General features: G+C 51.0%; 1 protein-coding gene across 1 annotated transcript in view; it reads left to right on the plus strand.

The window, feature by feature from the left end:
- Positions 1 to 1,713: 1,713 nt before the first annotated feature.
- SUPT6H (SPT6 homolog, histone chaperone and transcription elongation factor) overlaps positions 1,714 to 21,353 on the plus strand; it is a 46,318-nt gene continuing 26,678 nt past the window's right edge. Inside the window, exons 1-12 of the mRNA XM_060268463.1 lie at positions 1,714 to 1,835; positions 10,059 to 10,264; positions 11,203 to 11,349; positions 11,524 to 11,594; positions 12,876 to 13,071; positions 13,457 to 13,541; positions 14,473 to 14,746; positions 15,432 to 15,533; positions 17,636 to 17,752; positions 17,972 to 18,061; positions 19,206 to 19,348; positions 20,178 to 20,329. Of these exons, the coding sequence (XP_060124446.1) occupies positions 10,159 to 10,264; positions 11,203 to 11,349; positions 11,524 to 11,594; positions 12,876 to 13,071; positions 13,457 to 13,541; positions 14,473 to 14,746; positions 15,432 to 15,533; positions 17,636 to 17,752; positions 17,972 to 18,061; positions 19,206 to 19,348; positions 20,178 to 20,329 (1,483 nt within the window). The 5' untranslated portion in view covers positions 1,714 to 1,835; positions 10,059 to 10,158. The remainder of the gene's footprint in view (positions 1,836 to 10,058; positions 10,265 to 11,202; positions 11,350 to 11,523; positions 11,595 to 12,875; positions 13,072 to 13,456; positions 13,542 to 14,472; positions 14,747 to 15,431; positions 15,534 to 17,635; positions 17,753 to 17,971; positions 18,062 to 19,205; positions 19,349 to 20,177; positions 20,330 to 21,353) is intronic.

Raw genomic sequence — 21,353 nt, forward strand, 5'->3', positions numbered from 1 at the left:
GATTTTCTAAAAGGCAGCCCCAATCCCCCTTTTTTTGGGGGGGGAGGCAGGGCCGAAGCATCCCGCCCACCTCAAGGAGGCCCCGGGTGTAACTAGGAGCCGAAGGCCTGGCGTAAGATCATCGGGAAGCTTTTAATGTTGGACATTTTTTATTTTGCCGGAAGCCGCCCAGAGTAATGGGCGGGGTGTTGTTGTTGTTTAGTCGTTTAGTCGTGTCCGACTCTTCGTGACCCCATGGACCATAGCACGCCAGGCACTCCTGTCTTGCACTGCCTCCCGCAGTTTGGTCAAACTCATGTTCGTAGCTTCGAGAACACTGTCCAACCATCTTGTCCTCTGTCGTCCCCTTCTCCTAGTGCCCTCAATCTTTCCCAACATCAGGGTCTTTTCCAAGGATTCTTCTCTTCTCATGAGGTGGCCAAAGTATTGGAGCCTCAGCTTCACGATCTGTCCTTCCAGGGAACACTCAGGGCTGATTTCCTTAAGAATGGATAGGTTTGATCTTCTTGCAGCCCATGGGACTCTCAAGAGTCTCCTCCAGCACCATAATTCAAAAGCATCAATTCTTCGGCGATCAGCCTTCTTTATGGTCCAGCTCTCACTTCCATACATCACTACTGGGAAAACCATAGCTTTAACTATACGGACCTTTGTCGGCAAGGTGATGTCTCTGCTTTTTAAGATGCTGTCTAGGTTTGTCATTGCTTTTCTCCCAAGAAGCAGGCGTCTTTTAATTTTGTGACTGCTGTCACCATCTGCAGTGATCAAGGAGCCCAAGAAAGTAAAATCTCTCACTGCCTCCATTTCTTCCCCTTCTATTTGCCAGGAGGTGATGGGACCAGTGGCCATGATCTTGGTTTTTTTGATGTTGAGCTTCAGACCATATTTTGCGCTCTCCTCTTTCACCCTCATTAAAAGGTTCTTTAATTCCTCCTCGCTTTCTGCCATCAAGGTTGTGTCATCTGCATATCTGAGGTTGTTGATATTTCTTCCGGCAATCTTAATTCCGGCTTGGGATTCATCTAGTCCAGCCTTTCGCATGATGAATTCTGCATATAAGTTAAATAAGCAGGGAGACAATATACAACCTTGTCGTACTCCTTTCCCAATTTTGAACCAATCAGTTGTTCCATATCCAGTTCTAACTGTAGCTTCTTGTCCCACATAGAGATTTCTCAGGAGACAGATGAGGTGATCAGGCACTCCCTTTTCTTTAAGAACTTGCCATAGTTTGCTGTGGTCGACACAGTCAAAAGCTTTTGCATAGTCAATGAAGCAGAAGTAGACGTTTTTCTGGAACTCTCTAGCTTTCTCCATAATCCAGCGCATGTTTGCTATTTGGTCTCTGGTTCCTCTGCCCTTTCGAAATCCAGCTTGCACTTCTGGGAGTTCTCGGTCCACATACTGCCTAAGCCTGCCTTGTAGAATTTTAAGCATAACCTTGCTAGCGTGTGAAATGAGCGCAATTGTGCGGTAGTTGGAGCATTCTTTGGCGCTGCCCTTCTTTGGAATTGGGATGTAGACTGATCTTCTCCAATCCTCTGGCCATTGCTGAGTTTTCCAAACTTGCTGGCATATTGGGTGTAGAATGGGCGGGGTATAAATAACAATTGTGGTCGTCATCATCTGCATACGGGGGTGTGTGTGGGGGGGAGGATGCCGGAAGTGGGTATGGAGAACCGGAAGTCCCCGCTGAGGCCGCTCTGCCCCGACGCCTCCTCTGCTCCCTCCCTCCCCGCCCCCAGTCTCGCCGCTGCGGCTGACGGAGCGAGGCCTCCATTTTGCCTGCGAGAGGCCGCCGCCGTCGCTCGGGTGGGTGGGCGGCCCCCGAGGAGGTGAGGCTGCCTGGCGGGAGGGCGGCGGGGACGAGGAGGCCTGAGGCCTTGCGGCGCCCAGGAGGCCAGGCTCCCTCCCCCCGGGAAGGGGGCGAAGTGTGTGTGGTGGGGGGGGAGGGGTGTCGCGCCCGTGCTTCGCCTCCGAGGCCTCGCGGGGCCCAGGCGGGGAAGGGGCAAAGCGGGGGCAGGGGCGCCTGGTCTCCTGCCGTCCAACTTGAAGCGAGGAAGGGGGCGGCGGGGGAAGAGAAAGGGAGGGAGGGAAAGAACCGGGTGGGGACGCCCAGGGGGGGGAGGGTCTTAATTGTTAGGGGGGTGCAGTTTCCTTGTTGCGATTATCAGTAATCGTGGTTGGTGTGGAGGGGGAGGGGGGTGGGATTCGCTTGTTATTGGTGCTCCTCATATTAATCATGGTGATGGGGGGGGCGGGTTGGATTTCCCTTACGGATCTCCTTACTGATCACGATGAGGTTTGGTGCACGCGCGGGGGGACGGGGCTCCGTTTAGTATTGTCAGCGTGGAGCCAACGGCGGGGGGGTGGGGGATGCGTCTGGCACCGGGTGGAAGTGCTTCTTGCAATATTTGTGGTCCTCCCATTCCCCCCCCCCAAAAAAAAGCCTGCTGGCTGCCGGGAGTTTGAGTGCAAGAACATCTGGAGGACCACAGGTGTTCTCTGCCCCTTGTTTACCGAAACAGTTGTAATGAAATCCGCTTTTACGTTGTGGTTTTTAATGGCTTTTAATCTTCCCATAAGTCACTTAGAGATTTCTTTGGTGGTTCGTTGCTTGATACTGGATAAATAACATTTGGTGTGGACTGAGGTCCAGCGCCGAGGGCCTTCTGGCGGTTCCCTCGCTACGAGAAGCCAAGTTACAGGGAACCAGGCAGAGGGCCTTCTTGGTAGTGGCGCCCACCCTGTGGAATGCCCTCCCACTAGAGGTCAAAGAGAACAACAATTACCAGACCTTTAGAAGGCATCTCAAGGCAGCCCTGTTTAGGGAAGCTTTTAATGTTTGATGGATTTCTGTTGAAAGCCGCCCAGAGTGGCTGGGGGAACCCAGCCAGATGGATGGGGTATAAATTATAAATTATTGTTATTGTTGTTGTTGTTATTATTATTGAGGGTTTCCTGTCAGTAGGAGGAAATAACAGGCCAGCCAGAGTGTATTGAAGAAGCAAAGTGACTAGTAAGCCTAATATTTAAAGGAAAATAAACTTTTGCCACAGGGTCCCCAATCACCACACGCAGGAGGGAGGAGAGCCCTGAGCAAAATGGTGCATAAGCCCTCATATAGACTCTTGAAATTGCCTACCCTGTAGCACAAGACCACTACCCCAAAACATCATACATCCATCACAGAATGAGGCGGGCTACAGCAGAAATCCTGTCTTCCAGATTACCTGATAATGATCACTGATTGCATTACCTGGGCAGTCTGGCCATTCTTTTGTGATGGTTAATACTTTTGTTCCTAAATCCAGGTCGCAGGCTCACCCTATTCGTACCCAAATGCACCCTTAACTGCAGAGGAATATTTGAAGTCATTGGGAGAGTCAAAATGGCTTCAGGATTGCTCTCCCACACTATTTCAGACATGTGGTTTAAATGCGTGTACTGTACTTTTCCGTGTATAAGACTAGTTTCCCCCCCTTAAAAATGTCGAAAATTAGGGACATCTTATACACAGATACATCTCTTACACCCCCCCTCCCATTTTCTTAAATTTGAGTCTCCAAAAATAGGGACATTTATTTTATATTTTATACTTTAGCATTCTTATAACAGGTTGAAAATTGCTTTTTAAAAAGCATTTATCCCCCTTCTTCTTAGTGGCTAAAAAACAACAACAAAGCACCCAACCAAGAATCTTATGCTATCTGAAAGGCTAGCACATTCATTGCTTATGGGGCCCCCACTTTGTTACAGACTGCAGCATAGCCTCTGGTCCACGAAAATATCCTGATGTAATAAGTGCACTTGTTTTGAAGCTGACACAGATTCTTCTGCTCAGGGATCCCTCTGTAGAAGCCTCCTGCATTACTGTCTCAGGCACTTGCTCCTTGTTTTCCTTGCCTTCTCCCCACCTCCCAAATTGCTCTCTGGAGCTGGGGAGGAATTCCCCCTTCCGTTCAGAATCAGCAGCCATTAAGGAAAAAGAGGCCCTTTGGTGCCTGCTCTGGGGGGGTGGGGAGGGCCGCAGGTTTACCATATTTGTCCTACGCCACATCTCGGCCACTGTGTTCCTCAAAGCTGCTTATATTATCATTTTTAAACCCCCAGTTCCTAGGGCCAATCCTGTTGTTTTTGGAGGAAAAGTCTAAAAGGTTGGTGCTATTGACAGTGGGTTCTCTTGTGCAGGAATCCTGCTTGTGGATTTGCCATTGGGGTATCTGGTTGGCCACTTGGAGAACAGGCTGCTAGACTCAATGGGCCCTTGGCCTGATTCAGCAGGGCCCTTCTTAACATTCTTACAGAGGACAAGGCTATTAATGGCTACTAGCGACAGTGTTGATTCTTCTGAATTCCAGTTGCCGGAAGCCACAGGAGGCGAGAGTGCTGCTACACTCAGGTCTTGTCTGTGGGCATCTGGCTATCCACTGTGAGAACAGGAGGCTGGACCGGCCACTGGCCTGATCCTGCCAGGCGCTTCTTATGCTCTAGTCCAGTGATGGCCAAACTCAGCCCTCCCTGACCCCACTGGCCATGTTACCTAGGGATGATGGGAGTTGCAGTCCAAAAACAGCTGGTGGGCCAAGTTTGGCCATCACTGCTCTAGCCTTATGGAGCTCCTGGTTCAGTTCCCCTCAAAGGTACCGGTAGAAAACCAGTGACTCCTTAAAGCAGCCTTTGCCAACCTTGTGCCCTCCTCAACCACCACAGCCGTCTGATGGGAGCATGGCTGTCCTAGTTGGGTCAGATGGGTGTCATAACCCAAAACATCTGGGGGGCACTAGAAGAAGGCTGCGGCTTACATCCTTCACTCCGCATCCTCATTCTTCCCTCTGAGATGCAAAAACTATCTAACTTAAGAGGAAGGTGGTTGTTTGTTTCCTCCTAATTATTTATGTATTGTTATTATTAAATCACATGGATAGCAGATAGTGCTTTGCTGGCTGTTTTATGTCCCCAAAATCTTTTGTGATGGATCTGGGAAGTTGGATGGATGTAGGAAGCTACCTTATACAGAATCAAACCCTAGGTCCACCTGGTTTGGTTTTGACTGGCAGCAATGCCTACCCATGATGTCAGGTTGGGAGTCTTCCTGAGTCCTACCTGGAGACTGAAGCTGGGACCATCTTCATGCAAACATGTGCTCTCCCCTGGAGCTATGGCACTTCACATCCTCTGCAGCAGCCTTCCTCAGCCTGGTGCTCTCCAGATGCTTTTCGACTACAGCTCCCATCAACCCCAGCTAGCATGGTATAATGGCCAGGGCTGATGGGAGTTGTAGTTCAGCAACATCTGGAGACCAAATATTCCCCCATACCTGATCTGCATAAAAAGCTAAGCATTTAAAGAGGTAATGTAGCGGCTTGGCAGAGACTTGAAGCACCCATTTCAAATTCCTTTTTGTCCACAAATTAGCTGACACACTCACTCTCTGCCTTGGCTCCCCAGCTGCAACATGGCAGAAATGGTTCTGGCATAAGGGTTGTTGCAAATATTACCGAGAAGCTGTGTGAGGTGCATTGAGTGCTCTAAAGTGTTCTCCTGTAAGTGCTGCGTGCTATTAATGCGGGAAGCTGAGAAGATGGATGTTTTCTCAATGCCAAATGCTGGAGGAGCCAAGAACATCAGAAGAGCCTGCTGGATCAAGCCTAAAGGGGCCCATCTAGTCCAGCATCCTGTTCTCATAGTAGCCAGACCGATGCTTCAGTGGGAAACCACAAACAGAACCTGAGCTCAAGAGCCTTTTCCTCCCCTCCCCTCCCCTCCCCTCCCCTCCTGTGGTTTCCAGCAACTGGTATTTAGAAGCAATGCTGTTTCTGACCATGGATGCAAAGCATGGCCATTCTTCATCCATCCCTCAGCCTCTCCTTGCCATTGACAGCACAGGAAGCTGCCTTCTCCTGACTCAGACCATTAGTTCATTTAGTTCATTGTCTGCACTGACTGGCAGCTACAAGTCAACATTTCAGGCAGGAGGGACATTCCCAGCCCTATGTGGGAGATACCAGTTGTTGAAACTGGCACCTTCTGCTACGAAGCAGTTATTCTGCCAATGAGTTACGATCCTCCCTGTTAAATGAGGGTGGCAGGGTCCCAGTTCTGTGCAGAAACCTGTAGCGTGCATCAATGCCCTTCTCTGCTTTGAGGAATGCCGCATCAGCCAGCTTTCGTTCATTGCAGGAAGTTTGGCTTGCTATTCTCCCCACACCCCAGTTAAATCTCGAATATTTCTTTTGGCTTCTCCCTTCTGTGCTCCCTGAATCAAAGTGGTGCCACTGAGGTCCTTCCTCTCTGCTTTAGTGACCAAAAACTGTGAGTTTCAGGAATCTGCAATGATTAACCCAGAGCCACATCTAATTCAAACCAATGGCCTGTGTATGAAAGGCCAAGGGTAGTATTTCCTCCTCTGCTAGGGGAAAGTATCCAGCAGTAAAGATCTTTCCAGGAGTAGAAGGATGATGAAAAGCCTTTTATGCTTTGCCTTGGAAAGAAAACAAGAGGGCAGCGCTTTTGGATTGAAAGTAGACCCACAGGAAATGGACATGGTCCTTGGTGCCAACAACTGCTGAGTTGTTGTAAAGGACCCCTGGACGGTTAAGTCCAGTCAAAGGCGATGATGGGGTGCAACGTTCATCTCGCTTCAGGCCAAGAGAGTTGGTGTTTGTCCATAGACAGTTTTCCGGGTCATGTGGCCAAACCTCTACTAGTACAATGGGACACAGTGACAGAAACCAGACACAGTGACAGAAACCAGAGTGCACGGAAACGCCATTTACCTTCCCGACGCAGTGGTACCTATTTATCTACTTGCACTGGCGTGCTTTCAAACTGCTAGGTTGGCAGAAGCTGGGACAGAGCAACAGGAGCTCACCCCGTCGCGGGGATTCGAACCGCCGACCTTCTGATTCACAAGCCCAAGAGGCTCAGTGGTTTAGACCACAGCGCCACCCGCGTCCTTGAGTGGGGTCAACAAAATAGGAACCATACGAAGCTGCATTACGCTCAATCAGAGCAGTGGTCCACCTAGCTCAGTATTGTCTACATGGCAGATACTCTACCCCTGAGCTATCCTCTCCCACCCCCACCCCCACCCCGGTACATTTTGGGTTCCTGTAAATGTGCACTGGACTAAGAGCCCAGGTGGACAGGATTGTGGAAATCCTAGTTGAAATGCATTTGTCAATGTCTCAGCTGAAGAGAAGGTGGGGGGGTTGTGCTTTCAGTCTGCCAGCCTCTGGGTGCAACCCAGCCCCCACATTGCCATTTTAAACCCCCTTTCCCTCTGTGGGCCAGTGGGTCTGAGATCTCTGCTGGCAGGACTGTATAGCATGCTGAGATGGGGAGAGAGCCTGGAGGCTTTGGTGGTGCTGGAAAAACAGGAGGGAGCACTTGTCTGATGAAAGGCAAAGGGAGAAAAGAGAGGTGCTTTATAATTAGAAGCCTGCCTATGAAGTAGGAACACCCTTGCAAAGTATTGCTTGGGCAATGAGAATGCAGTTTTGGAAAGGAGGGTGGCTAAATATTGTGTGTGTGATCTAGCAGTGTGATTGCCCACGGAGGCCTTGTTCCAGTCGCAGTCATGGCGCTTGAGCCAGGATTAAGAATTGCCATGGTGGGTCTGTTTCACCCAGGGAGGAGGAAAGCCTGCATAGAGCCTGGTGCCCCAGCAAGGATCGCAGGGTTGGTTGGGATCTGTCGCTTGTCTTTTGGCTGGAGCAGGACATAAGCTTGGATGGATCTTACCTCTCACTTCTCGTCCCCCCCGGTCAGTAAACAAAATGCTGGCAAGAGGCCATTGATCTGCGTGGAGCCTGCAGAATGTGCAATCTGAACCCTTGGCCTGCCCCTGCCTCAAACCAACAGACAGGAGAAATACATGCTCCTTCACCTGTCGAGAATTGTCCCCTCATGGAAAGGATTTGGGGAGTGTCCCTGAGGATATCCTAGTCCCCACCTCTGCCGCCCAAGCTGCAACCCGGAGCCCACTTTCACATTTTCACTTCTGATTTATGCTTAAAAGTGCTAACAATGCACGCTGTTATTCCCGAGAGAGTAATTAACGGAGCAACGTATATCGTGTTACCTCGGCATTACTGCATCAGTAAATGAAAATTACTCCTGTGTGGCAGCAGAAAGGCATGAGCATGGTTTTGGCCATAAATGCGTATCCTATTTTTAAAAATGACTCATGCCTTTCTCCTGCCATACTCATGCAGCACTCGTGGAATCTGATAAAACGAGCATCTCATCAGAAGAGTCTCCTCGTCCAGACACCCAAGGAGTGCTCCTTTGGTCCAGTCAGCCCAAGATGGAATCCAACATGGTGGCAACAGCTGTGTTGTGATCCACCTAGCGTGGCCTCACAACCCAGTGGGTGAAGGCCTACACTCCGTCAGATCACAGCTGCAACCAAATGTGGGTTTGGAATAGCTGGATATTTGACTGTGGCCTGAAGAAACCTGTGTTTGCATGTTAGTGTCAATTGGTCCAAAGCTTTGGGTCCAAAGAATGGGTGGTGCGGGGGATCCGCGGAGCTCCTCCTGCTCAGGGAATGGGGCTTCAAGGTCCCACATGGCTCTGCTCCTCTCAGCACCATTTGGCCTGCCAGCAGTCTCGATTCACCATTTGTTAAAGAGACCCCTTCAAAGTTTCTTGGAATCTTGACTATAGCTTGTTGGAAGTTAAATGAGAGTATCCGCTGTATATTTTGGAAAGTGGTTTGTCTGTCTGTTCTCTCTCTATAGCAGGCATGTCCAACAGGTAGATTGTGATCTACCAGTAGATCACTGGACATCTGCAGTAGATCACTGGTAGATCACTGCCCCCCCAAAAGAAGCTGAACAACTGTGGCTGCCCTAAAAAAAGCTCAACATTTTACCCCCTCCCTGAAGAAATTCAGCAACTTTGACCTGAACCCCCCAAAAATGGGCCTTGGGCCTTCCTCCTTCCACAAAAAAGCTCAACAACTTTGACCTAAACCCCCCCAAAAGGGGGTAGATCACTGCCAGTTTTTAACTCTGTGAGTAGATCGCAGTCTCTTGGGAGCTGGCCACCCCTGCTCTATAGGTTCCACCACCTATCTGGATATCATTGCTAAACTTGGCACGAGGGTTTCTAAGGTGGGAGGAGGGGGTCGTGGTCAAATTTGGGCCACTGGCTGCCATTTTGAATCCAGGTAGCACACCAAAACATTACCAGGAAGAAACAGCATTAGATATGTGCAGAGTGGTAGAACTTTCAGCAGTCGAAAACAGTAAACCTGAGTGATTAAGAGGCTGAAACATTCCTTCTTCCAAAGTCCTGTCCGTTTCAGAGATCGTAACTATTTTATCAAGCTTTAGAAATTTTGTAAGAATGAGGAAGGGGCTTGGCTCAGTAGCAGAGCACATCCTTTACCTGTGCAAATGGTCCTAGGTTCTTGAGGTAAACATGTCACATTTCCAGGGCGGATATACGAAGGCTCCCTGGAAAACTGCTGCCATTGTGTACAGTAGTGAGCAAAAGGAACCAGTGGCCTGAGTGTGGTGGAAGGTAGTTTTCTAAGTTCTTAAGAAGTAAGCAGATCCATAGTGCAGGGTGGCCAGACCAGAGGAACAGACTCTTGCACTGGGCTGCTGTTTCAAGGATTCTGTCGGGAGAGGGGTTGTTGTTGATATTCATTTTTTGTATCTTTACTTTCATATCTTTTTAGAGTTATGTGGAGAATGTTCAATTTGGTTGTTGACTTTTTTGATGAGATTTATTGTTTATGACTACTTTTGTTATGTTTGTAATTATGCACATTTTTCACTAAGCCACCGCATGGTTTTAACTATGGAAAGGTGGCATACAGATAAATTGATTGATTGATTACTTTGCTCGATCTATGACATGGTGTGGGTCCAAATTCACAAATTATGCAGTCGGGTTTTCTTTTCTCCTAAAAATTTCTGGGCCACACCAGGCCTTTGCAGTGAGACCTGCTTCCCTTCAGCAGCTAGACCTGCCCTGCCTTGCCCTCTTGCTTTCTTTGTGTGTGACGGCCTTCGTCTCCTTCCCTCCTTGTTTCCTGACAGGTGCTGTAACCCAGCAAGGGAGGGCCTCTTCCTTCGCTGACTTTGGCCCCTTCCTCCTCCTCCTCCTCTCCCCGCCGCAGCCCCATCTATAACCGCAGCCATGTCGGACTTTGTGGAGAGCGAGGCTGAGGAGTCCGAGGAGGAGTACGACGAAGACGGAGAAGTCGTCACCAGGCCACCCAAGAAGTTTGTGGAGGATGAAGACGGTGAGCTCGCTTTGCTTTCCCCCTCGGGTTTCTGAGTTGGGCCAGCAGCCTGTTCATGTGGGTCTCTGCCAGAAAGCTTCCAAACACCTGTGCTAGTCCACAGCAGCAAAAACAACCAAGGCTCCTGTGACTCATTTCGGCTGGCGGTTTTGGGGGGCTTTAGCCAATGAAGGCTTCTGACTTGGTTGGGTGCACAGCCCGGAAGCTGCGCCCTGGCAGGCCAGCTGCATCCAGGGTTTCTTCAATTGGGAACAGGCTGCATCTACACACCTTAAGTGACTGGAGGAATGTCATTGGATTTGGGGGCAAGAGGAATGAGCGGATTGAGAAAAGCATCCACTGGGCGCTCCAACTTTGGAAAGGGAACAGTTGCTTGTGAGCTTCAGGCAAATGGCACGCCTTCGTGGAAGTTTGGTGCTGGCAAACAAACCCTCAGTCAAATAAGAGCGTAAGAGCCTAAACTTAGCTCTTTTGGATCGAGCCAATAGCCCATCTGGTCCGGCATCCTGTTCTCACAGTGGCCGACCAGATGCCCCCAAGGGAAGCCTGTGAGCAGGATTTAAGTGCAAGAGCCCTCTCCTCTCCAGTGGTCTTCGGAACCATAGTTGCCTCCAACTATAGAGGCAGAGCATGACCACCATGGCTTGTATCCATTATTGATAGCTTTCTCCTCCGTGAATTTGTCAAATCCCCTTTTATATTTTGTGTTTCTGCATTTCAATGTTGCGAACCACCCTGTGAAGGACAGCATATACAGATTCAATAAGCAAATGGGATAGATTTTAAAGCCATCCAGGTTGGTGGCCATCACTGCCTCCTGTGGCAGGGAGTTCCATAGTTCATCTAATCCTTTGCCTCTGCCTCTGGGAATTTGCTTTTTCTGCACCCGGTGCCTGACTTCTGTATATTTATTGTATTTGACTTTCTCCCTCTATCAGAGGAGGAGGAGGAAAACCTTGATGACCAGGACGAGCAGGGGAACTTGAAAGGCTTCATCAATGATGATGACGATGAGGAAGAGGAGGAGGAGGAAGAGGCCAGTGATTCCGGAGACTCTGATGTTGGTCGTAAAAAGAGGAAGCGCAGTAAGTTGCTGGGGGGGGGGTCAGCAACAGGCAGTGCCCTGTCGGTCTTCATTCTCTGTGCCAGCCCTCTCCAACCTGGGCCTCTCTGGGTGATGTGAACTACAACTAGGGCTGATGGGAGTTGTGGTCCATACTTGTTTGGGGTCCTGATCTTTCCATCTCTTCCCTCTCTAGATTTTGATGACCGTCTTGAGGACGACGACTTTGACCTCATTGAAGAAAACTTGGGTGTCAAAGTTAAACGGGTGAGTAGCACGTGGCGCTCTGGTCATCTTTGGAGTGAGCAAGGTGCTCTCATGTCACCTACCTTGATCTACTACTATTTTGATTTGCTGGGTCGTTTTCTTTGAAAGGAATGGCTTCCTCAGTCACCTCTCCCTCAGACAAAGCCTCATGCCACCATGCAGTCTGAGAAGGCTGGGCTGGAGGGACTTAAATCAGCTTTACTTCCCTCTCTGCCCCCCCTTTGTGTTGACTCGGACTGATGGGAGTTTTTGTCCAAAATATCTGGAGGGCACCTGCTTGGGGAAGCCTGAGCTGAAAGTAGATGGGGTCCCAGAGCAGCCTGGCTCTTACCCCTTATCACACGCCTTTTGTTTGGCTGAGATGTGGTTGTTAATAATAATAATAATAATAATAATAATAATAATAATAATAATAATTTATTTATACTCCACCCATCTGGCTGGGTTTTCCCAGACAGTCTGGGCAGCTCCCAATAGAATATAAACAATAAAGTGATAAAATGTCAAACATTAAAAACTTCCCTAAACAGGGCTGCCTTCAGATTTCTTCTAAAAGTCAGATAGTTGTTTATTTCCGTGACATCTGATGCGAAGGCGTTCCGCAGGGCGGGCGCCACCACCAAGAAGGTCCTCTGCCTGGTTCCCTGTAACCTCCCTTCTCGCAGGGAGGGAACTGCCAGAAGGCCCTTGGAGCTGGACCTCAGTCTCTGGGCTGAACGATGGGGGGTGGAGACGCTCTTTCCGGTACACTGGGCCGAGGCTGTGTGGGGCTTTCAAGGTCAGCACCAACACTTTGAATGGTGCTCGGAAACGTACTGGGAGCCAATGCAGGTCATTCAAAACCGGTGTTATATGGTCTCAGCGGCTAGTCCCAGTCCCCAGTCTAGCTGCCAGATTCTGGATTAACTGTAGTTTCCAGGTCACCTTCAAAGGTAGCCCCACGTAGAGCGCATGGCAGTAGTCCAAGTGGGAGATAACCAGAGCATGCTCCACCGGTGAAACAGTCCGCGGGCAGATAGGGTTTCAACCTGCGTACCAGATGGAGCTGATAGACAGCTGCCCTGGACAGCAGTGACCCTGCCTTCTGCTACATCTTGAATGATCTCCAGGCAGGGTGAAGGCCTCCCTTTACAGGCAACGGGGTTAGGAAAGACAGTGTCCCTGATAGGTTGTGTTGGGTGTGGAGATGAGGGGCTGCCTGTTGAATCCCTGGAAGGTGTGGGGAGTCCCTGTCTCAAGGGGCCCGCAGACTGATCAAACAACATGCATTCCCCTCCGCAGCAAAAATTCAGGCGGGTGAAAAAGATGTCGGATGACGAGGATGACGAAGAAGAGGATTATGGGAAGGAGGAGCACGAGAAGGAAGCCATTGCTGAAGAAATCTTCCAGGATGGGGAGGGCGAGGACGGGGGAGAGGGCGGCGAGGCCCCTGTTGCCGCAGCCGAGGAAGAAGAGGAAGAGGAGGAAGATGAATCTGGTAAGTATTGAGGCTTGCTCCTCTGGGATACTGGATGAAATGATAGGAAGGGCTGTTTGTTGAAGGAAAGTGTTCCAAGGAGCCAGTGGCAGCTAGTGGCCTTTGGGAAGATTCAGAAGCCAGCCTTGGGGACAACAGTGGAGCTTTTATCTAACATGGGAGCAACATATTTCTTATTTCATTAGATTATTTTGCTCAGGCTGGAACCCCCATGGCAAAGTAGGAGTATATTCCAGACCTCCCCCCGCCCCAGATTGGGGGGGGGGGGCTGGCAGAAATGCACCAGCAACTGGGCATAGATCAATTGGTCAAGACAAGGGTGGGGTGAGGGGAGCTCCCAGTTCCAGCCACCCCTCTGAGCGGCGGCCGTTGCTGTTTCTTCCAGACATTGATGACTTCATTGTGGATGACGACGGGCAGCCTCTGAAGAAGCCCAAGTGGAGGAAGAAGCTCCCTGGATACACAGACGTGTAAGTCGGCCAAAGGCCACGGCCCTTCTTTCAAGTTCTGACTGCGGGGAGGGAACCCCCGCCAGAGGGAAATGTTGGGTGTGAGAGGTGGTGTGGAAGCCATCTGCAAACACCCAAAGGGCTGTCGCATGGAGGATGGAGTAAGCCCCTTTTCTGCTGCTCCAGAGGGCAGGACCCAAACCAAGGGTTCTAATTGCAAGAAAGGAGATTCCAGCTAAACTTTAGGGAATAATAATAATAACAATTTATTACTTATACCATGCCCATCTGGCTGGGTTCTCCCAGCCACTCTTGGCGGCTTCCAACCGAACATTAAAAACAGTACAGCATCAAACATTAAAAGCTCCCCTAAACAGGGCTGCCTTCAGGTGTCTTCTAAAAATCTGGTAGTTGTTCTTTTGACATCTGCTGGGAGGGCGGGTGCCACTACCAAGAAGGCCCTCTGCCTGGTTCCCTGTAACCTCACTTCTCGCAATGAGGGAACCGCCAGAAGGCCCTCGGTGCTGGATCTCAGTGTCCGGGCTGAATGATGGGGGTGGAGACGCTCCTTCAGGGAAAGAGCTTCCTGGGGGTAAGAGTCATTTGACAGTGGAACAAAGTGCCTCGGAGGATGGTGGCCTCTCCTTCCTTGGAGCTCTTTAAGCCGAGGTCGGATGGCCATCTGCCAGAGGTGCTTTAGTTGTGATTCCTACATTGCAGGGGGTTGGAATAGATGACCCTTGGGGATCCCTTCCACCTCTACAATTCTGCAAAATGCTTTTCCTTGCAGTGGCCCCTGGAGTTGCCCAGCTCCCTTTCCATGTGGAAATCTGCCTGCTTTGGCATTAGGCTCTTTGTGGGCAAGTCAGCTGCTGCCCTCTGTCCTTCCTCCCCCCCCCCCGACAGTGAGGGTCTTCAGTGGTCGAATAATGGTGTTCCTGTCCTCTTCCAGCGCTTTGCAAGAGGCTCAGGAGATATTTGGAGTGGACTTTGACTATGACGAGTTCGAGAAGTACAACGAGTACGACGAGGAGCTGGAAGACGAGTACGACTACGAGCCCGAAGACACGGAAGGGGAGATCCGCGTCCGGCCCAAGAAGACAGCCAAGAAACGCGTCAGCCGCCGCAGCATTTTCGAAATGTATGAGCCCAGCGAGCTGGAGAGCAGCCACCTGACTGACCAGGACAACGAGATCCGGGTGACTGACATGCCCGAGAGGTTCCAGGTGAGGAGACCTGCCTGTCCGGTCCATGCCAGGGGCGTCGCAATAAGGGGGCGGGGCAATAAGCACGGAGCCCCCCGCTACTGTGGCCGCGGCACGACCGCCATCGCAGAGGCCCCAGTGTTTCTGGCCTCGCCCCTCGCTTCTTCCTGGTGGGGCGGGCCAGAGAGCAGCAGTGGCCGCTGACGCCCCTCGCCGCTCCGCCTGAGTAGGAAGAAGCACACGTTGCGCTACAGAGCAGGTTGCCGGCGGCGGTGCTCTGAGGATCCGGGCGCTGGAGCACCGCCCCCCGGCAACCCGCTACGGTGTGCGTCGTGACGCATGCGTGCGACGGATGCCCTGCCCCCCAGCATGGTGCCTTCTGGTTTGCTGCCCCAGGCAGCCAGAAGGCTAGCGACGCCGCTGGTCCATGCTTCTCCCTTCTCACCTCCAAGCTGCTGGAACTACCTGCTCCATTTACAGCAAGGGTGGGGGGACACCTTTGGCTGCCCCCCAAATGTTGCTGGGGTCCGGCGCCCATCACTCTCATCCCTGACCACTGGCCCTGCTAGATTGCTGGAGATCTGGAGTCCAGCAACATCTGGGAGCACAGATGTTCTCTAGGCTTAGGTCATGAAATGCAGCCTTGACCCGCTTAGGCCTCTTGCAGCAAACCTCACCCCTTTGCACCCTGTTTTCCTCCTCCCAGCTGCGCTCCATCCCTGTGAAGAATGCCGAAGATGACGAGCTGGAAGAGGAAGCTGACTGGATCTACCGGAATGCTTTTGCCATGCCCACCATCTCCCTGCAGGTGAGGGTCTGCTCTTGGAACGCTGTAGAACATGTCTCGATGTTGTTATTGTTTTGTTGTTGTTTTGTGGGGGTTTTTTTATTACCCCTCCACTCTTAAGGCCCCAGGGTGAGTTGCAGCCTCCAAACTAATATTGAAAGCAAAGCAAAGCAGCTTAACAGGCATAAAATTGAGATGGGTTTTGTCAAAAGACGTGCATCTTCAGCATCCTTTGGAAGCTGTATAATGAAGGTGCCAGAGACACATCTCTGGGGAGGGAGTTCTACAACTGAGGGGCCACCACAGAGAAGACCCTCTTTTGGACTGCCACCCCCTAAACCTCTGAGGGCAGAGGGAGTACCAAAAGGGTCCCCTCTGCCGATCTCAGCACCCAAGGAGGCGGTCTTTCAGGTATTTGGGGCCTGGGTCGTTTAGAGCTTTAAATGCTAACTTGAGCACCTTCAATTGGGCCTTGAAGCGAGCTGGCAACCAGTGCAGCTGTTTCGAAAACTCTTTGTATGAAATTTAAATGCAGTCCTGGGTGGTGGGTAGTCCCGCTGCTACATTTTGGACCAACTCTAAGCATGCAGAGCCTGTAATGTTGAAGAGAATTAATCACATGCCACCCGCTGCCGCTGCCTTTCCAGAGTTCTCCTTCACAGCCTTCTGTTGAGGGTTGTGTTTTTGCCAGCTGGGCATCAACAGGGCTGAGGTTTGGCTGTCTCTGGCACACAAGAATGGGAGTCTGTGAGGTGGGGGCTTTGGGCAGGGGCACTGTTAAGGACAGTGGAACAGGAGGAGATATTTGACATTAAAAATATTATTAAAGTAAACAGTTGGTATAAGGGGAAGAGAATATAGGGATCCTCCTCCCCTCATCAGAAGCAGCTCCTCCACAAGCAGCGATAACAGCGAGGACGCTCAGGAGTCCAGTCAGGAAGTGGAGAGAGAGGGTCAGGGCTCTGGCAACATAATAATAATAATAATATCTTTATTACGGTCATAGACCAGCAAAAAAAGAAAAAGAAAACAAATAATACACTCTGGCAGCATGGGAGAGCCCCTACGACACAGGAGAGAGGAAGAGAGAGAGGGGGAAAGGGGGGAGAAGGAAAACATGGAGCGCAGACCCTTTTTTCCTCCGGTTCCGGAATTACAGTGGTGCCTCGCTTAACGAATGCCCTGCTTAACGAAATTTCCGCTTAACGAAAGGTTTTTTCTAGTGGAGGTTGCCTCGCTAGACGAATCGTTTTACGAAAAATCGCGGTTTCCCGTAGGAATGCATTGAAATTCAATTAATGCGTTCCTATGGGCAAAATTTTTTTTAAAAAAAATTCAATGCATTCCTATGGGATTCGCTAGACGAATTTTTCGTTATAAGAAAAGACCCGTGGAACGAATTAAATTCGTCTAGCGAGGCACCACTGTACGCAGGAGAAGGAGGGGAAAGAGATTTGCTGTCCCGAGACTCTTATGTTGGAGGAGGTCCAGGGGCGGTCCAGTGCCGGATTCTGCATCGGACTGAGCAGACATGTTTTACACACCAATTTCACTGTAAATAGACTGCACCAATAAAGACTGTTTAAAGACAAGCATGCGGAGCGTCGTTACTCTAGAGTAGTCGCAAGAACCCCCTAACAGTTGGCTTAAATCACACGTCAAACTGAGAATCATAGAACTGCAGAGTTGGAAGGGACCCTGAGGGTCATCTAGCGCAACGCCCTGCAATGCAGGAATATATGTGGCCCATATGGGGATCGAACCCATGGCATTGGCGTTCTCAGCACCACGCGGTAGCCAACTGAGCTAACTCTCAGCCTACGTGTCTCACTGAGTTTTCCCGGACAAAAACTCTGTGTTCCAGCTAATTCTATTTAAAATTTAAAAATATAATTAAAATGCATGCCAAACCCACATGTCTTGATAGGCTTTCCTGAACAAAAAGATTGTTGGCAGGTGCTTGAAACGAGTGCGGTGACACTTGTCTGCCTGGTGTCAATAGGCAGGGAGTTCCAAAGGGTGGGTGTTGCCATGCTCAGAGATAGTATTTGTTCTGTGGTTGTAAGAACCGTCTCTCTCAGCTGATTCCCCTGCCTTCCCCTTGCCCCCACCCCCCACCCCAGGAGAGTGCCGACTACCTGGACCGCGGCCAGGCCAGCAGCAGCTTCAGCCGCAAGGGCCCCAGCACCATCCAGAAGATCAAAGAGGCCCTGAACTTCATGAGGAACCAACACTTTGAGGTGAGCTGGGATGGGGCGGCTGAGCTGCTTCCTGGAGGGTCGATCGGTTTCTTTCCCCGGTGGAAGCTGGAGTCCAAAAGCACAGCCGCGCCGACAGGGTCCGGTGGGAGTTGGAATCCCTAATCCCTGGCAGGTGGCCGGGCGCCGAAGCCTGCCATGAACAGCAGCGCTCCCTCCTTGGGTTTAATGGGCTTTCCCCATCTCTTCCCCCCCCCCCAGGTTCCGTTCATCGCCTTCTACAGGAAGGAGTACGTAGAGCCAGAGCTGCACATCAGTGACCTGTGGCGAGTCTGGCAGTGGGACGAGAAGGTGATTCTGCTCTAAGATAGTAGGGAAGCGCATTTGTCTGTCCTTGCTCCGTAGCCGCTCATTGGTGGGATCTTCCCCTGAGACCATGCTCCCTGGCCACCGCAAGAGAGGGCTATCTTTCAACAAAGAGCAATGTATATCCTCCTGCAATGTCATTGAGCAAGATCTCTGTGTGAGGGGGAAACGGACCCTCTTCTCCTGTCCAAAGGGGTGCACCTCCTGGGTCTCTCCCTCTGCAAACGATAATGACCACAACCAGATTATCGGGTGCCGTGGGGTGTCGATGTTCAAAAGAACATAAGAAGAGAGCCTGCTGGGTCAGGCCAAAGGGGGCCCATTTAGCCCAGCATCCTATTCTCACAGATAACCTGTGGGAAAACGGCAAGCAGGATTTGAGCACGAGAGCCCTCTCCCCGCCTGTGGTTTCCAATGACTGGTGTTCAGAAGCATAGCTGCCTCCAACTGTGCAGGCAGAACAGAGCCATCATGGCCGCCTACACGATTCCCTCCATGGAGCCAGCTAGCTAAGCCCTTTGCTTCGGTTCCAACCTGACCCTGGCCAGGAGTCTCTCGTTCTTTTCCCTCTCCCAGTTTTGCTGCAAGAAGTGGGTGTCCAAGCCCCCCCCCCATCATTTTTTAGGAAGCCCCCGCCCCCTGCATCTTCCATGTTCAGACCCACCACCATCTTCTTGTGCTCGCCGGCCAAAGGGACCTCTCTGGCTCTTTGCTGCTTTCCTTACTCAAGGAAGTCCAGTTGGAAGCGATAAGTCGGTGGGATGGTTCTGGGAAGGTAGTCAGGGGACCCTAAGCCAGGCTGCCTCAACCTCGGCCCGCCAGATGTTTTTGGCCTGCAACTCCCATGATCCCTAGCTAGCAGGACCAGTGGTTGGGGAAGATGGGAATTGTAGTCCAAAACATCTGGAGGGCCAAAGTTTGGGGATGCCTGCCCTAAGCCAGGCTGCCTCAACCTCGGCCCGCCAGATGTTTTTGGCCTGCAACTCCCATGATCCCTAGCTAGCAGGACCAGTGGTCAGGGATGATGGGAATTGTAGTCTCAAAGCATCTGGAGGGCGGAGGTTGAGGAAGCCCGCCCTAAGCAAACCTCCCTCCCTTTCTCTCTCTTCCCCCAACCTCCTTGCCCCAGTGGACCCAGCTGAAGCTCCGTAAGCAGAACCTGACCAGGCTCTTTGAGAAGATGCAGGCCTACCAGTACGAGCAGATCTCTGCGGATCCGGACAAGCCTCTGGCAGACGGCATCAGAGCCCTGGACACCACCGACATGGAGAGGTACCGCCTTTCCTCAGAGCTGTTAGGCCAAAACTTCGAGGCAGGCCCCTCCCCTGCCTTGTCTCAATGGAAACACAGGGTTCACCCCTGGTCAGCCTGCCTGTCTCTTCCCGAGAGCCTCGAGGAAAACTTTCCGTGTCTTCCTTTCTTGACCGGGGCTGCCCTTTTGCCATCAACCTTTCTTGTCGTTGCTGTGATTTTGAACTCTGACAAGAGGGACATTGCAAGTAGTTTAAGGAACGTCTCCTTACATACAATCGTACCTTGGTCGTCGAAGGGAATCCATTCCGGAAGTCTGTTCAACTTCCGAAAATGTTCGACGACCACGGCACAGCTTCCGATTGACTGCAGGAGCTTCCTGTGCACAATTGGAAGCCGTGTCGGATGTTCGGCTTCCAAAGAATGTTCGCAAAGCGGAACACTCCCTTCCGGGTTTGCGGCGTTCAGGAGCCAAAACGTTCAAGTCGCAAGACGTCCAGGATACAAGCTACAACTGTACTTAAGAACTGAAGAAGAGTCTAGTCCTTGGATCAGGCCCAAAGTCCAGTACTCTGTTCTCTCATAATCAACCAGTAACTCTTGGTTGCAATCCCTCCTGCTACAACCCCTTGCGAAGCCTAGCAAATTCTCCATTGTTATTTTGACTTTTTGAAAGTCAAGTTATTGTTGTCAGTTCTTATGGATTATTTGTTCCTTCCCTTTTGTTAAACCACTTTTGAGTTTTCTTTTACCGTCAAGCAGTGTTGTAGATGTTATGAAATGAAATCTGTTTCTTGTGGCTCCCGCCAGATATATATATATATGCCTTCCCGTGCTTCTCTTTTGGCAGGCTGAAGGATGTGCAGTCCATGGATGAGCTGCGGGATGTGTACAACCACTTCCTGCTCTACTATGGCCGAGACATCCCCAAGATGCAGAATGCCGCCAAGGGAAGCCGCAAGAAGCACAAGAGGGTCCGGGAGGACGGCGAGGAGGAGGAAGGTATGTGGCTTGCGGGAGGGGGAGGCCTGGTTTCTAAGGCGATCGTCTCCGCATTCCCGCCCCATCGTCTCCCCCCTCTGGCGCCTTTGCTGCAGGGCTGTCTTCCCCCCCCAGCCCCTCCCTGTGCGAATTGCTGTGGGTCGCAAAAGCCCTGAAACTGGGCCGCTGCCCACAGAGGCTGGCACTCTTCGGTCTGGTTGTTTATTTATTTAGAAAATCTAGATATATCACTCAAACTTATTTGGCAAAAGAAACAAGAACCCAAAAGCCCTAAGCGGTTGGGTGAAATCAGACAAGTCAAAAGCAATGCAATACAAATGAAAATGTTTTTATAATTGATAATAAAAGCATTACTTTGCTCAAGGCAGGTTAGAAGGGTAAAAGCCACTTAAATGTGCATTGAAATGTATGCATCCGTAATTGAAATATGGACTGAAACAAATAGCAGCCGGAGAATGTCCTCCTGGGCGCAAAGGGAGCCAGTCTTCTTCCCTCCGTTCTTCTTCCCTTCCTTTCGCACCGGAGGTCTCTGCCTCTGTGCGTCAGTTCAGCCTCCCCGTCTCAGGGTTTCCTCCGGGCATCATTGCCCTGTGAGGCATCTTCCCAGCCATGCTGTCTGTAGGACTGATGGGTGTTGTAGTCCCAAGCCATCAGGAGGAGCACCAAGCTGGGAATGGCTGCGCTAGAGAGACGAGATGCTCCTGCTGAATCTTCCCCCTTGGGTGGATGGGGGAAGGAGGGGACCTCTCTGACTCTGTCCCCCTTTCCCTCCCTTGAGATTTCTTGTTTGTTTATTTACTGGATTTATATTCCACTTTTCTTTCAAGGCGCTCTTAAGTGGCGTACGTGGTTCTTCTCCCCATTTAATCCCCACAACAACAACCTTGTGGGGTAGGTTAGGCTGAGAGGCAGTGGCTGGCTTCCAAGATCGCCCATGGCTGAGCTGGGGGATATGAAACCTAGTCTCTCCTGGATCCTAGTTCAACACTCTTAACCACAGTGCCACAGTGGCTCTCTGCTGATG

This window comes from Zootoca vivipara, chromosome 15 (genome assembly GCF_963506605.1).
Source record: "Zootoca vivipara chromosome 15, rZooViv1.1, whole genome shotgun sequence".
In the NCBI taxonomy this organism is placed as follows: domain Eukaryota; kingdom Metazoa; phylum Chordata; class Lepidosauria; order Squamata; family Lacertidae; genus Zootoca; species Zootoca vivipara.